Source organism: Eufriesea mexicana, unplaced genomic scaffold (genome assembly GCF_001483705.2).
Source record: "Eufriesea mexicana isolate 0111107269 unplaced genomic scaffold, ASM148370v2 scaffold474474898, whole genome shotgun sequence".
Lineage (NCBI taxonomy): Eukaryota > Metazoa > Arthropoda > Insecta > Hymenoptera > Apidae > Eufriesea > Eufriesea mexicana.
The window spans coordinates 10,555-26,794 of NW_016907983.1; the positions used below are offsets into that span (position 1 = coordinate 10,555).

Here is a 16,240-nt window from a genome sequence, read left to right on the forward strand (position 1 = left end):
TTTCTCATGTGACTATTTTCAATGTCGAAAAAATGCAAACATGCATTTTATATAATATTTTTAATAATACAAAAAGTACAAAAATAATACATTTTTTATTGAAGAAAGTATAGTACCATCTGTAATTATATAATAACATATAGGAATAGGGAACAATTTAAGATATTATAATAAAATAATAAATATATGTCCCAGTACTTAAAAAAACCTAATTCATTCATTTTTTTACTATTTGTATAATTTATGGAATTCTAGAGAGCTAGTTTTTTATTTCCATGAAAATAAATTCTTTACAAGTAGAATATAAATCAGCCTTCTTTTATTATTTGACAGACTGAATTTATAGTTATTTGAAATAATTGGAATTAAATTTAATAATTCCTTTCTTTTTTATTTAATATTAATACACAATACCGCATTGAACACTCTGATTGGTTAACAAATAATAGTTGTATATTTTTTGTTAGACTAAGTAATAATGTGATGCATTATACAGTCTTTTCCAAGTAAATACCAATTCCAAGTTTTAATCTTTTAAATATATTTTACTTGAATTTATGAATTTTTTTACAACTCTTAGATGTTTCAGTAATTATACAGTTAAAAAGTATTTTTTAATTTTGGTTAAAACAATCGATAATCAATAAATAATTTTGAAAAAAGCTATTTTTTAAATATTTCCTACCACAATGTACATATATAAACATAAATACTGCAAAATCGCAAAGGTTTATTTTTAAATATTTCTCTCTGGATATTTGTAACTGTAAATTAATATTACTGTTAATATTAGAATTACGGAAAAACATTGATATAAATCATTTTGAAATCATAATAATGTAAATTAGAAACATTTTCTTTTTTATAATTTATAAAAAAAAAAATACATTTTCATCTAAACACAATTTACAGAGAACTCTATATAGACAAATATAAAGATATTATGAAAAATATAATTATTAGAAAAATTTTCAGAATGTCTCCTAATTTAATTTAAATTTTTCTACATTTAATTTTTACTAGTTCAAAGAACAAGTCAGTCATATTGCATTTTTTTTTTTACAAAATTCAATATTTAAAACTAGAAACCATATGCTTTTTTATAAAATTATGAAATACTTCCAACCTTTTTACCATAAGAAACAGAATAAAATTATTACCACAGAAATTTATACCAATGTATAGAATTAAATACTACAAATATTAAATAATAACATTGTTTAGTTTGATAAATATAATTTCAAAACAGAATACATATAAATTTCTTCACTTTGATCTATATTTTCAATTAATTAAAATATTGAATCAGTCATTAACTTTCTTATAGGTCTACTAGATCTTTAACATTTAAAATCTTCAAACAATCACAAATTAAAACATTTGAAATCGATATAAATCTATTGAATGCTTTAAAAGGTACGTTATAAATAATTAACAGAATCCTTTAATATACAAATCTGTACTTTCATTAAAGGAAAATATGTAGTGTTAGCTTATTGTTCCCTTCCCCATTACTTTTCTATTACCATTTTAAAATAAAGTATGGAGATTATTATAGTAATGGACCACTTTTAAATCAACTATATACACAACTCCTTCCCCAAATTATATTTACTCCCAATACAAATATATAATTAATGAAATTATTCACAAAATACCTTATATAAATTCTTAAAAATAAGGAAAGAAATATATATATGTACAATTAAATACAATTAAAAAGATAATTGTTTCAGTTGTTCAATGTAGTCCATCACTTTTGTTGTTTCTGTTTTAAAAATTTACCTGTTATAACTTAAACAGAGCTGACTTGAATAGATGAAGTTAATGATTCAGTTTCATTATGCGTCCTTAATGTAATAGGAGTTTCGATATTAGTGTTATCTATATCTACACCCAACGCAAGCCGTTCACCATCAATCAAAGAAACGTTAGTGTCTACTGTAACTGAATTATTTTCTACACTATTATTCTTTTTCTTGATTGAACATCCATTAACATTGTTATCAATTTCTGTTGACTCATTATTTGACATTGAGGAACTACCTTTAATACTTTCCTTTGAAGTTGCTTGAGACCCAAGTTTCTTTTCCTTTTCAAGTGCGCTAACGTGAGCATTTTTAGTTACTTTACCTTCCTTTTCTCGTGGCTTTTTTCCAAGTACCGGAAAATTCGTGATTTTAGACGCAGTCTTTTGATCCTTCGATTGTCTTATTGAACCAACTCTATTTGGTTCTATTAATTCTTCTTCTGTGATTGATACAAGATTACTCTTACCTTCTCCTCCAGAATCTTTCTTCGTTTCTTGAATTGGTATGTCATCTAAACAAAAACGAAAATAAATAAAAATATGTTATTAATGTATTAATAAATATAACATATTAATATATTTCAAAAATATATTAAAATACTGTGAGAATAAACTCCAAGAAATTAAGCACTTTGTGTAAAGCAAAAATAATAATATTAAGCTTTATATTTATACAATTATCCGAAAAATATACATGTTCACAACATGAATAAAACATTTTACGCACGTCGTAAATTAAAAATAGTAACCAAACAATTTACAATTTTTAATAGAAATATTGTAATGCAATATACAAAAATCAATAGTTAGGAATAATAAAATGGGAATGTAAAGGGTGTAGGATAAACCTGGGTTATAATAAACGAGCTATCTTCAGTGAAAATAAACGTGCCGAAACTGCATGCAGCTTTTCCATTATGTGCATTTGAATATACAGAATATTTTATGCATGGGTTTTTTTTCTTGTAAAAATGGTGGTTCCTCTGAAATGAATTCATTGATGAATGCATAAATTGCTACTAATTAAAATAGTTAATGTTACATAGTGTAACAGCTAATTTGCCGCGTGTTTTGCTGGAGAAATTTCAATATTTAGTGATCCTAAAGTGCTGAAACTGAATCACTAGTACCATGTATTTGTTGACAGTGCAGCAGTTGTATGAAAACCAATTGATTTATTTTCTTCCAAATATAAATTTTCCATTGATTCATGAATTATTTCTCCTAGAAACTGTTCCTCCAATACATTATACAAATGGGAACCCGATCCATTTTTGTTTTCACCATGAGTTAAATCAGCATTTTCTTTGTATTCCTTTTTCACTTTAAGATTTACTTTTAAATTGTAATCTTCACTTCTCTCTGATTTCTTTAAATGTTCTCTATTTCGTTTAGGAGAGGATTTAATAGGAGAATTTAGATTGCTACTCGCACTTCCTCGCCTAAATATTTCCATTGCGGAAAAACTGGCTTTTTTTATTTTGGTATCTTCTTCGTTTGAAATCGAAAATGAGTGCTTCCAATGCCAAGGAACCCGCTTCGTAGTATTAGATATTGTCGGTTGTTGCTTTTCAAGTTGGGTAGCGTTTACTTCATCCACAAATAACTTCTCATCCAGATCGTCTAACGACATATGTTTGCAAGCAATGCACATTTGCTTAGTTCAGTCATTTATGAAACGAATTTATTATTGTTCAAATGTTTAAATATGTGTTCCGTGTGTTTAAAATATACTTCATGCAAAATGAATTTGTTACAAGCAAATAAATTTTTATGTATATAAATTTTAGAAATCTCATTCATATTACTAATTGCAAATTTTAATCTATCCTAATTTAAACTACTTTTGACTTATTCTAATTTAAAAATATAACATATATTTATAAAGACAATTACAATTACTATCAAATGTCATTTTTCTATAATAAGATTCATATCTCTACATTACTATATGCATTATGTTCGTTATGTTCATCATATTTATTCATGTACATTTTATATATAATACTGCATATAATATTATATATTTATTTTTAATTTCTAAATTTTACTTTAGAAAATTTTTTGATATTTAATGTTATTCATATGATATTTTAGTGCATTCTAATTAGTAATTGCTATACAACACCTGATAGCATGCTGGATATTTATAATTAATGTAAAAGAAAATAGTTTTTGTATGTGCATAAAATATAAAAACTAAAAAAAAAAGAAACTAAATTATGAGCACATTAATTTGTCGAAATATAAAATTTAATAATAATAATTACAGAATAAATATTAAAATGAAAATATACCTGGTAACTTTTTGGTTCGGAACGAGGCATTTGTGATCATTGATTTAGACACTGTTGCAGTTGCAGTTGCTGGTGATAATGCAACACTAATGCCAATCGGTCCATCACTAGGTTGACCTGAAATGACTGATTATTGTTAAATATATGTATAATACATAGTACTTTTTATTCATTAGATTGTATTGATATACCTGATGGTCCAGTAGTAGCAGAATTACGTATAGCATTTGTAACTAACATAACATCTGGATATGTTTCATAACATGCTCGATTATGAATATCTTCCACTGCTTGTGTTCCTAAATACCAACAGTCATTATACCTACAAATATATATTATTATTATTATTAATATATCATTATTATTCAAATTTATATTTCATTATTAATCAATTTAATAAAATTTATTTTACTACTTTTCAATATTATTTTATTAACAAATTATTATTTAAAGAATAATATATTACTCACATAGCAAAGTAAACAGCATGCAAAAATTCAAGAAGAAACTGACTGGATACAGGTATGCGTGGTAAGAGCCTAGGAACAAAACTAGACTCACTTCCATAAGAAGATCGTTGATGATGTCCTGGTTTCATGAATCCTTGAGTAACAAGTCTGACAATAAATTATTGGAATAAATATTATGCATTTATCAAATATATGAAAAACAATTAATTTCATCTTACTTAGTAGCAACTTTGCATAATTGTTCCAAAGCAAATTTACTTATATAACCAAGTTGTTGATTGTAGATAAAAAGAAGAGCAGTCATAACTTTTAGTCTGTTCTGAGCATTTAGTGTTTCAACTTGTTGCAATGGGCCCCAACTAACAAGTTTTGTATTACATTCTTCGAATCTGCGTACTGCACTCTCAGTTAAAGAAGCAGGTGCTAAACTTGCAGGCTAGAAAAAGAAAGTAATTACACTAGTATTACTTATTTATGTAATTTAAATATATTTATTTTCAATAAAATACACATACCTCATGAAATATAGAAAGCATAGCAAGTGAAGGTAGTCTAAAAGAAATAGCTTTCTGTTGTCCAGATTTATCCACTATTTCTAAATTATATAGGCCAATCAATAATGTTTCTACAGACCTGCAATTCTGTAAAGAAAAAGGTAGGTAGCCAAGTTAAAGGTTTGAAGCAATGTATGCGCATAATTTATTTCTTGTATTAAGAAATAGCAATTATAATTCTTCCACAAATTTCTTAAGATTATCATTACAAAATACTTAAAATACAAAACTATTAATGAAAATTAATTAAACATTAAGATTACATAATTTAATTAATTATTTTAATATTGTTGTTTTATAATCAAGTAAATGATATCATTGTTTTACCATATAATTTTTACTTAAATTATAATTGCTCTGTTATGTAACATTGATATTCATATCAATTATATTCAATGACTTTATATTTATGACTTATATTTATAATTATATTCAATGAGATTTATATTTATCTATGTTCATTTTTCATTACACAATCTTACCTTAATATCACCATGTGCTGCAGAATTCAAATAAATGTACACCAATGTTGGCAAAAATTGCAAGGTAAACCTTTGCAATTCTGTTTCTCGAGAGCGATAAAAATTATATAATTGATCACATACTGTATCCACCAACTATAATGAATGAAAAATTACTGATATAAATAAATTAAATAAAATCTAATATATTTTAAAATAAAAGACAAGATTGAAAAGAAAATTAATTTGGCTTGTATTTCATTTTTATGTTAAGAAGTAAATTAATAAAATTTATATAAATTACATATAAGTTGACATATCTATTAAAAAAATTAATTACATTTTGTTAAGATATAATAAATTTTGCCAGGAGCATATTACCTGACTGTATTTACTACGTTCTTCTAAGAGTACATAAAGTGCTCTAACTATTTCATTGTCTTGTGATAAAGTAGTGGCAAAAGTATGGAGTTCTGAAGATGAGACATCTGCACAGTCTGCTAGCCATTCATTTATTAAACTTTCCGTCATCTTTATTTTCCTTTCGCCTGTGTCAATAAATCAGGATCTTGTTGATGAGAAATTTTGGTATACAAGATAAACTATCTAATACTTTGACAATCATTACACCAATTTTGAAAATGGTTTAACTATTCTTAAAGAATTTTTAAAAATCATGCATCGAGCATGTATTATTATATGTAATCAGTTAATTTACAGTAAGTTTATGACAAATTTCTATAAAATGGAATATTAAACATTTACGATCGACAACTGCGATAGTGTAAAATGTCAGTAACATTGCTTGAAGCCGTTGTCATGCATAATTTCACTGTCTTAATCTTAAATTTTTCGATTTCCGTAACGGTTATTATATCGATTAACAACAGTTACAAAAAACTATAATTCTGCCGAAATCCCGTTAGAACATTTTTCAATTACCTCCATGTCTTCTCCGAAATGCACACAATTCTCACTTACAATACTGACACTTGTAACTACTGAGATTGGATTGGTAATAACTAGATAGATACGTACATATGAATATACTATTCCATAAATGTACAACAAAATCTAGTTATTTCCTTATTAGTTAAAATCAAGCAAAATTAATGAAATTGAAATGTAAATTTAAAATAAATATACGATCATAATTTGTACGTTTATTTATATTTTGGATTTTTTAATAATAGTTCTACAGTTATAGAAAATATATTTTCGAAAATCTGAACTACCACATTACACACATGAAAATTTACCCAAAGTTAGAAGAAAAACTTCTCTCATAAAAATTCCAACTTAATATTCTTTTGCTGTACGTTTAGATCATCTTGGATTTATAAGGTCCGGGATGAACTTTGAAAGTTAAAAATAAAATCAGTGATATAAATCAGTTTAAAAATTAGTAAAAATTTATGAAGGATTTGCAAAGGGAGAATTTTATAATGTAATTATTTTATTATATAATTTCTAAAAAATACATATATAAATGCAAGTTCGTACGCACGTGTTTATTGTTGATTATGGTATGTAACATACATTTATAAAATTTTATAATCTAAAAACATCACTAATAATGAGTTTTTATTATTATATAATAAAATTCTAATCAACTAATCTTTCATATTTATGAAAGTTTTAAATAAATATTTTTTAACTATTTGTATTTTTATTTTATGGTTATATATACTGAATTATATAAAAATTTATTTGCAGGAGGTTCATGTCGTTAAAACTTTATAATTGGAAAACATCAAAACACAGTAAAATAGTATGTATTTTTAATTATATTTATTCATAGTGTTATTTCAAAATTTATATGATGAATTTTCAACCATTTACATGATATCATGATTGTTTTACACATGCACTACCAACTGAACTAGTTGTTTTAAATAAGTAAATATTCTAAATATTAATAAGTATTTAATTGGGTTATATTAATTTTAGGGTTATTAATAACAATATTTAACCTTTTAAAAATCACAGCAAAATAAAATACACGGTTAGTATTATTCCTTTTTTTATAAGATTTTGCTTATATTTGTAATATGATGAGATTTTTACCATTAATGAGTTTCTGATTATTTTTTGCATGCACTATCAACTGAATTTTTTAATTTAAATGCTTAAAATTCATAATTTTTATAAATTATACTTTAAAATGTTTCATATGTTTTAGGTAAGAAGATTAGTTACCATGGCTATATCATCTAATTTATACTAATGTAATAAGAAACTAAGTGTATATATACTAAATAAAATTTTTTAAATATATATTTCTGAGTACTTAATAACTTATTAAATATTTTTTAATAATTAAATAATAAAGTAATAAAATATTTTTTAATAATTAAATAATAAAGTAATAAAATATTTTTTAATAATTAAATAATAAAGTAATAAAATATTTTTTAATAATTAAATTTTTGTAGTAATAACACTATTTTTAAAGAGATTTATGAATTATATTTTTTAAAGACAAATGATATGTAAAAATACATATATTATCTATATACAATATTATCGGTGCAGCAATCAAGATATACATATATCATACATATAATTAACATTAAAACACAGATGAAAATGTGTACAGTATCATTTTTTTAAATCAAATCAAATTTAAAATCTATAAGAGAAGGACTTATAGTTTTTATTTTATTTTGTACACATCACTATAACTGCATTGTACTTTCAGTTTACACGAAATAATTTGAAAATAATTTGGTTTTCAATTCAATAAAATCATATGATTATAAATTACATATTAAGCACATAAAATCAAAAGATTGTATAACATCTTTGTATTCTAATGTTAAAGTGAAAAATTTAATGACAAATAATTTGACAAATTATGCATTATGCCTATACAAAAAATCCAGTTTGACCAATCATTATTAAATTTATTTTAACTTTATTAAAAAATATATGTAATACAAGGAATATGCAAGCAATATTACTATATTTTTTATATAAATTATTTTGCAAACAATAATATTTTAACATATAAAAAGTCAAACAAAATTAGAATTTCTTGAATAATTAGCAAGTTATTACTAAATGTATTAAACAGTATATATTACTTTACTGAAAGATCAAACTGGATTTTTAATATTTGAAATTGTATATTTTTATAAATATATAACAATCAAAATTATACATCAAATAGTTTTCATACTTAAGTTACAGAACACTGATTTTATGAGAAAAAATGCATCTGAGAATAATCCTTTTTATAGTGGTAAATATGTGTCAAACATTAAAAAATAATTTGTTTTCACAATATTAAAAATCATAATACAAGTTATTTGGCTATAACAAATTCTTCTGTTTTTTAGTGTAACATAAAACAGATTCAATATCTGTGTGAAATTTACAGTATGCTGTATAACTTACACTAATGGTTTAAAGGTATTATTTAATTTTAAAAAGTATGAAATTGTATTGGAAAAAATTTTAATTTTAACGCAATGCGATTTTTATGTAAAACATAAAACTATAACACAATATATAATTCAAAAATATTGTATGTACCCATATTTACCTAAAAAGTGATTTCATACATACATATGTATGCGTGTGTGTGTGAGCGCACTTGCGCGTATTTTATTTGTATACCATATGTATACAGAAATCTTCAAGGCACTCCAGATATATATATATATATCTTATATATATATATATATATATAAGAACAGAATTTGTAAAATATAAATGTAATATATATATATATACATATATTACATTTATATTTTACAAATTCTGTTCTTCAGCTTCTCGCACTTGAGGCATCTTAAGATAGAAAGTAAAGTCAGACGAGAGCATTTTTGCTAATGCTTTTCTATCGCACATTTCTTTACACTGTATAAATTATATTTTTCTGCATAATACATTTCTGATGTTTGTATTTAAGGTAAAAAATTATATTATAATTATAAGACGATACTTTATACACATATATGTTGCAGCAACAATGATCAAAGTAGCAGAATTTCGATCTATTTATCTATTTACAATTATTTATAATCTCTTCATATACGCTTCAAACATTTGTAATAGTTTCATTTTTTTTAAATGGACCTGCCTTTTTGAAGTATAAAAGAATAAAGAAACTGCAGAAAGAAAAAAGTAATATAGACACTGTTGCCTAACTATGCTCTTCTTTTTATGCAGAAACTATGTGATTTTAGCTCGTAATTATATCTAATTTCTAAGTTACACTAGCAAATATTGTGTATAAGGCGTTTCTCGCAAATATGTGTAATTAGCGACCAATTATTTACTTTAAATTGACTACTAAACATACTCTCTTGTTTTCTTTTTCTTGTAATTCTGACGATATTTGACTATTGTGAAGTCTTTCCAGGTAGAATGAAACTACACGAATACAATGTTTATGTATAAGTAAACCAGTTCCGGGTATATCATTCAACATCACATAGTTACTGTAATCTAAATGAATATGTTCCAACACTAATGTTATTATTTCGTTATTAACACATATTTTGAATATGTAAATGTTAATAACATGAATTCATATGATTGTTAAGTTTATCCAAAATATAGATTGACTTCCAGAATATTGCCTATAAGTTTGCTGCCTCTGCATTTCATATACCTTTGACTTCTCGCTTTAGTAATAGCAAGTTTCACAAGCCTTCATATTTGCATTTTAAATACAGTATGTTACAGAAACACTTATTTATAAGAATGCATGTACATCACCATTGCTTACCTAACAATTTTTAGGATAATGTACACAAAGAAGACATGTACAAGTTTTTTAACAGGTTAATAGTTTTCATACAATGTTTTAACATTGAACACCAACCTCAGTCAGTTTTCGGTTCGCATAATTGTTTTAACGATTTGAGTTCTTCTATTAATGTCTGATTTCTGTTTTCTAGTATTGCAACACGATTTTCTAAACACTTTATATATTCCTTCTTTTTCCTTCTACACTCGCGAGCTGCTTGTCTAAAAAAAAGGGAAGTATTTTGATATTTCAGTATATTTTTACAAATATGTATATGTATAAACAATGAATTAAAAGTAAAAAACAAACCATACCTATTTTTAAGCAACCTTAATTCTCTTTTTCTAGCTGCATCTTCTACTACAACACCATGTCCTGTATAAGCTGGAACATTGTCAGAGACTGTATTCCCCAAATTTTTAATTTTTTTGTTCTCAATCAGTCAATGAAGATTTAAATGCTTAATTTATATTATAATAATTACTATTAAGTATCTAAACGCTGCTTATATATTAAAAAAAGAAAAAAAAAATTAAAAAAGAATTTAAAAGCATACTGAGTTATAAGAAATATAATGTTAAAAAACTATGAAAAAACGCGCACCTGGGACAAAAAATTGTGTATCTTGACCCTGTGCATATTGTACTATAGCTCCTCCTGCTGTTGCTGCATTACTCATAGTTAGTGTGTGAAGTCCAGGTACACCTTCTCCTTGGGTAGCAATTTGAATGGTGCCAGCAGAAAATTCTATTTCTACATCTAACTGAACATATATATCTTTTACTAGACATATTAACAATTATTTTCTTTTAGTGATAGTACACAGAAAACGTGAACATAAATTTGAATAATTTCTTAACAATTATAATGACTACATACATTATTCAATGCATGTACACAAACCTATTCATAAACAGAATTAAAAATCCCATAAGCAAAGATGCCACACCAAGCAAACATCATACAGAATATTATATTAGGCAATATATACAGGGCTAAGAGGAATAATATTTTAAACGCTTCAGACTGATAGTTCTAATTTACTCCTCTAACATTATTTTTATTAAAATAAAAGGACAAAGGTTGGGAACGCGCATAGAATTAAATAAAGAACAGCCAGGAAAGATATGTAGAAGAAAAAATAACCAACCTGTCTGATAATGAAGCGAATGGGAAGACACTTCACTGTCCACGTTAGAATCACACTCAGAAGATGATTCTAGAGGGGGCAATCGACCGTCTGTAACACCGAATTAATACAACCCCCTATTATAATAGAGTTGTTATCGGTGTTAATTTATTTAATCTAAATGAACTTGAAACGTTCCCATAATATGATATAAATTTCATCAGCAAACAATATAATGAATTTCTTATAATATTAATTTGTAGAAACAATGATACAAGAATAAATTAAATATTTAAAATTAACGTTTCTTCTGAAATAACTTTCCTGATTGCATAAAAGTGTATAATTATATGTTCACATCACTATATGATTACATATTATAATTATATTCAAAATGATTTGCATCCAGAAAGTAGGATAATATTTATATAATTAAGAAGAAGAATAAAACTAAAATATCACTGTATGCTATTTCCTTTCTGGCTGCTGTTATCATATTTTTATTATAATACTGTGCGGTCAGCTCATACAAAAAGGAAATAGATCAAAACAATTTTTAATAAATAATTAATTTTATAAAATTTTTATTAAACATAAGAAAAATTAAATTTGATTAAAAATGACAAATGTATGTAATTAATATCATAAATTTCTATTTTTATAATTTTCTAATTATTTTCTAATTCAACTATTAGATCTATGATTAATCAATTATTTATAAATGAAAATTTTGAACATTCAATATATTCAATTAAATTAATTATGTATTAAATTATAAAAAGTTTCCAATTTATTTTGTTGTTTGGGTATTGGAGTCAAATAATTTTTTGTTTGATATAAAATTTGATACCAAAATAAAAATAAATAGGATTTTATCTACTAGAATAAAAACAATTTCTTTTTCTTCTTTTTTTTCATGTTATGTACGCATAAATAGTGGTTAGAGGAGAGTTCATTGTATTTTCTTAGGTTTAATATTATTAACTTAAATTTTATCATAATTTATCTTACATTCTAAGCTTGGTATGGCATTCACTTTTTAACATGTATAAAATAAAATATTAAAAACAATAAAATATCGCACTTATATTTTTTACTATTCTAAGGGAACTCAGTGCACTTAAATATCTGTTTAATAAAAAAAAAAAAAAGAAAAAACAAATTGGTTTTATGAACTTATAAAATAGATTAATTTCAGATTTATTTATTCAGATCCAAATTAGATTAATGACAAATTAATGGCTGACTGCAATAATTATCTAAGAAATATTTAAGCAGTATATAACAATAGTTGTATGAACTGACATGCACTTTATTATTTCCTAAGAATTTGTACATTCTGAAATATATAAAGCTTAGAACAAATGAATGCAACAATTTTAATATATAAATAAAATAATAAATTTATATAAATTTAAGTAAAGTAATAAAATAATTGTACAACAATTTATTTCTAAAAATTCTAGAAATTAGTACTGTGCTTAATTCTACCAAAAAATTTATTAATGTATATGTATATTGATGTATAACCATATGATACATGATAAATAGGAAAAATATATCAAACCTGTAATTTCACCACCACCTAAGTCATTAAGAATTTTCTTGTAAGATGGCCGTCTGGTGAGAATACCACCCCTTTGTTCTGGAGATTCTTCTGAATCTGAGAAACTATCATCACTACCAGTCTCGACCACCTAATATAATTGCACACAATATTTAATATACAATAAATGCATTATTCAAATTTCAAGATTGTAATTTGTTTATTTAAGAAAGGTGAAAATAATTACAAAAAAAGTATACAAGTAAAACAAGTTAATCTTAACGTACAAATAAAATAGAAATAAAATTATATTTTACACTAATAGTTATTTGATGTAATAGGATTAAAAAGGAACTTACCTGAAGTGTTTGTAAACTTGCTTGGGCTGTTTGTATAACTGAGTTGGGTTTACTGACAAGTATGACATTTCCTTTTGAAATAGCGACAGGTTGAATGTTTGTTGCAGTCTGAATAACTGATTGTTGATTTGGTTGTATAACAGATTGTACCTAAATGAACAAATAAACATCTTATATAAATTATTACATATGCTAAAGAATAGGTATTATTGTGTAAATGAACATGAATATTTATAAAATATTTCACTATGAACTAAAAATAACAACTTTTATAATTTGATAGATATCATCATGCATATGCAAGTCACTATACAATAGATATGAAATAATATTTATAAAAATCCAAACAATAAATTCCTTGTATTAAGAAATAAACAAATAGTTAATTAAGAAAATTAAGTTTAAATTTTAATTTCTTAATATGAACCAGCATTATGCAAGATTGAATATACACACAGATTTAATTAACTGATAATTATGATTAAAAAAATAAATAAATTATATGTGCATGCTCTAAACTAAAACAGATAAATAAATGATCAGACATAGATACACAGGAGATCCTCCTGTATACCTGTGTTGCCCCTGACGTAGGTAGTGTCAATTGCACAATGCTGGTAGAAGCTACCAGATGATGCGTTTGCTGCTGTGTTCTATTGAGAGATTGTACCGATGTAGCTATTGCTGGTGCTGCATCACCGCTTTGAGAACCCGTAGACAATGGGTCAACAGCTGATCCATTTTCCTCAACCATACTTTCCATAGCCTGGGAACCTCAAACCCTATAAAAGAAAAAACATTTTCATAATTATATATATTTTCATAATTATATTTACACATATTCTGTAATTAATTTTCTTAATTTTAATTTTAATGCATACTGTTTTGTAATTACACCTGTTTTTTGATAAAAAAAATTGCTACACAACAAAGAACTTTAAGATTTAAATAAATTATCCTATTAAATAGACATTGTTTATATCTTAGTAAACAATTTATATTTAATTTTTTGTATGGTTTTTTGAACATTTCAATGGCAGAAAAACTACAAAAAATGCATACAATCTTTTACTTAAAAAATCAAATATATGCATACTTGAAGTATCACGAATCGACTTCCAGACTAAAGATAAACATCATCAGAACAAGTAGGACCAAGAATCGAAAACGTATTCAACTCAAAATTGGGGATATCCATTAAAGTGCAAAAGTTTTAAATTTCCCGCCAGTCAGCAATCGGCGGTGTTACTGCGTCATTTACATAAGCAGATCTAAAAATAATACGAGAACAATAAACACTTAAGATGCTTTCGAACATGATCGAAGGGCCAGAAGTCATAAAAAAAACATGATGAAACGTGACTAGAATTGTACCAATTAATATCACGATGTGTCGGTTAGCGATGAAAAGAGATGTCAGAATCATCACGTAACCCCCATTGCCCTTTTCGAGAAATTCGTACATCTTCCTTAAGGCGCCATATTTTACGGCATATTCCATAGCAGACGTAAAACTGATTGTACTGGGATCATGAAATCAAATGCTAGTAGTTTCGGCAACATTTTCAATGTACCGTAAGCGCAGTGGTCCATGCCCGGTTGTTATTATTCTCCAGCTGGGTACTTACCAGTTACGTATTTCTCGTCACCAACTTTGCTGCAATCGGAGTGGGCAAACAGGCAGGTACGTAGCAGCCACGTCAAAACTCCAGTGGCTTCGTCACTGGTGGAGCCCACGACCTCCGCGCTGCGCGTCACAATCAAAATGGCCGACAACTTCCCTCTACCCCCTCAAAAGCTGATCGTGCATCGGATAGTAATAGGACCGACACTTTCCTATGTGTTTGAGACTAACTGTGATTTCTTAAATATTCCTCCAATTTACTTTTAACAAATTGCAATTGATATGTTAATGATTATAGTAATTCCATCGTCAAGTTTATAATAATTGTTTGAATCCCAATGTTTAATATTTTGTGATTGTTAATAGTTAAATATTAATATATTCTATCGTGAATAACAGTTTAGTTTGTATTAATTAATTAGATAATCTTATTTATAATGAAATATTGAATGAATTGTTATTTCATTTAAATTAATTTAATAATAATAAAAATAATATTGTTGGTTATTTTTTGTTCAACGATAATCGATTAAGACTTTTTTAATTAATATAATATACCTGAAAATTGTTAAAATTTGTTTTTTGATATGTTTATTATTACATTAGCTTATATTACACGGTATTATAATACTATACATAAAATTTGTAATACAATTAATAAGTTTAATAACATGTTTATATACTTTTAATTAATATAAAATTTCATCATATAGTTTATGTAAATAGTATCACTGTTCAGTTAACAAAATATTTTTTTTTATTAACATTTCAACGAAACGTAATACAGTGTTAAAACGATCAGTTACCGCAAAAGTGATAATATTTTAATTTAAGTAATTTTATGAATCATTTACACAGCATCATTTACACATGTAAAATGCAAATATATATATATTTATTTATTTTGTTTTAAAAACTTTCAAATTTATTTTTTCTAAAAATTTAATCAAATTTTTATTAAACTACTTACGACTTTTGTGTATGTTTTAATTATTTATCCTATAAATTCTCATTTATTTTTAAAAATATTGAATGTATATTATAATTAAATTATACAATTTATTTTTTATTTTAATATACAAAAAGAAATGTTTTTATTGTAATGATTAATATTGGAAATAATGTGCGTCGTTTCATTCAATAACTTATTTTTTTTGTTTATCGGTTAATAAGATAAAATATAATTTTGTCACTTATGTTAATATTTAACTTTTATAAAAATTACGCCACG

At 25.0% G+C, this 16,240-nt stretch overlaps 2 protein-coding genes across 2 annotated transcripts; both read right to left on the reverse strand.

Annotated features, from left to right (window-relative positions):
* Nucleotides 1–1,758: 1,758 nt before the first annotated feature.
* Nucleotides 1,759–6,587, reverse strand: Hyccin (PI4KA lipid kinase complex subunit hyccin). Its single transcript, XM_017905707.1, has 9 exons — nt 6,535–6,587; nt 5,974–6,140; nt 5,614–5,748; nt 5,093–5,218; nt 4,796–5,013; nt 4,578–4,724; nt 4,299–4,429; nt 4,108–4,224; nt 1,759–2,322 (listed from the first exon to the last, which is right to left on the reverse strand). Exons 2-9 carry the CDS (start codon nt 6,121–6,123, stop codon nt 1,796–1,798), a joined length of 1,551 nt encoding a protein of 516 aa, XP_017761196.1. The 5' UTR covers nt 6,124–6,140; nt 6,535–6,587; the 3' UTR covers nt 1,759–1,795.
* Nucleotides 6,588–9,682: 3,095 nt separating this feature from the next.
* Nucleotides 9,683–15,250, reverse strand: CrebB (Cyclic-AMP response element binding protein B). The gene is made up of 10 exons (XM_017905476.1): nt 15,014–15,250; nt 14,760–14,908; nt 14,482–14,656; nt 13,960–14,167; nt 13,386–13,535; nt 13,048–13,177; nt 11,502–11,591; nt 10,955–11,098; nt 10,666–10,753; nt 9,683–10,572 (listed from the first exon to the last, which is right to left on the reverse strand). The coding sequence occupies exons 4-10, from the start codon at nt 14,146–14,148 to the stop codon at nt 10,428–10,430; spliced, it is 936 nt and encodes a 311-aa protein (XP_017760965.1). The 5' UTR covers nt 14,149–14,167; nt 14,482–14,656; nt 14,760–14,908; nt 15,014–15,250; the 3' UTR covers nt 9,683–10,427.
* Nucleotides 15,251–16,240: the final 990 nt, after the last annotated feature.

Coding starts and splice junctions, on each gene's coding strand:
- Hyccin (XM_017905707.1), bottom strand. CDS start 6,123: ATGACGGAAAGTTTAATAAATGAATGGCTAGCAGACTGTGCAGATGTC. Junction 4,430..4,577: donor CATGCTGTTTACTTTGCTAT/GTGAGTAATATA, acceptor ATATATTTGTAG/GTATAATGACTGTTGGTATT. Junction 2,323..4,107: donor CCGAACCAAAAAGTTACCAG/GTATATTTTCAT, acceptor GTTTTTGTTTAG/ATGACATACCAATTCAAGAA.
- CrebB (XM_017905476.1), bottom strand. CDS start 14,148: ATGGAAAGTATGGTTGAGGAAAATGGATCAGCTGTTGACCCATTGTCT. Junction 13,178..13,385: donor CAAGTTTACAAACACTTCAG/GTAAGTTCCTTT, acceptor CAATTATATTAG/GTGGTCGAGACTGGTAGTGA. Junction 10,754..10,954: donor TACACAATTTTTTGTCCCAG/GTGCGCGTTTTT, acceptor TGGGGAATACAG/TCTCTGACAATGTTCCAGCT.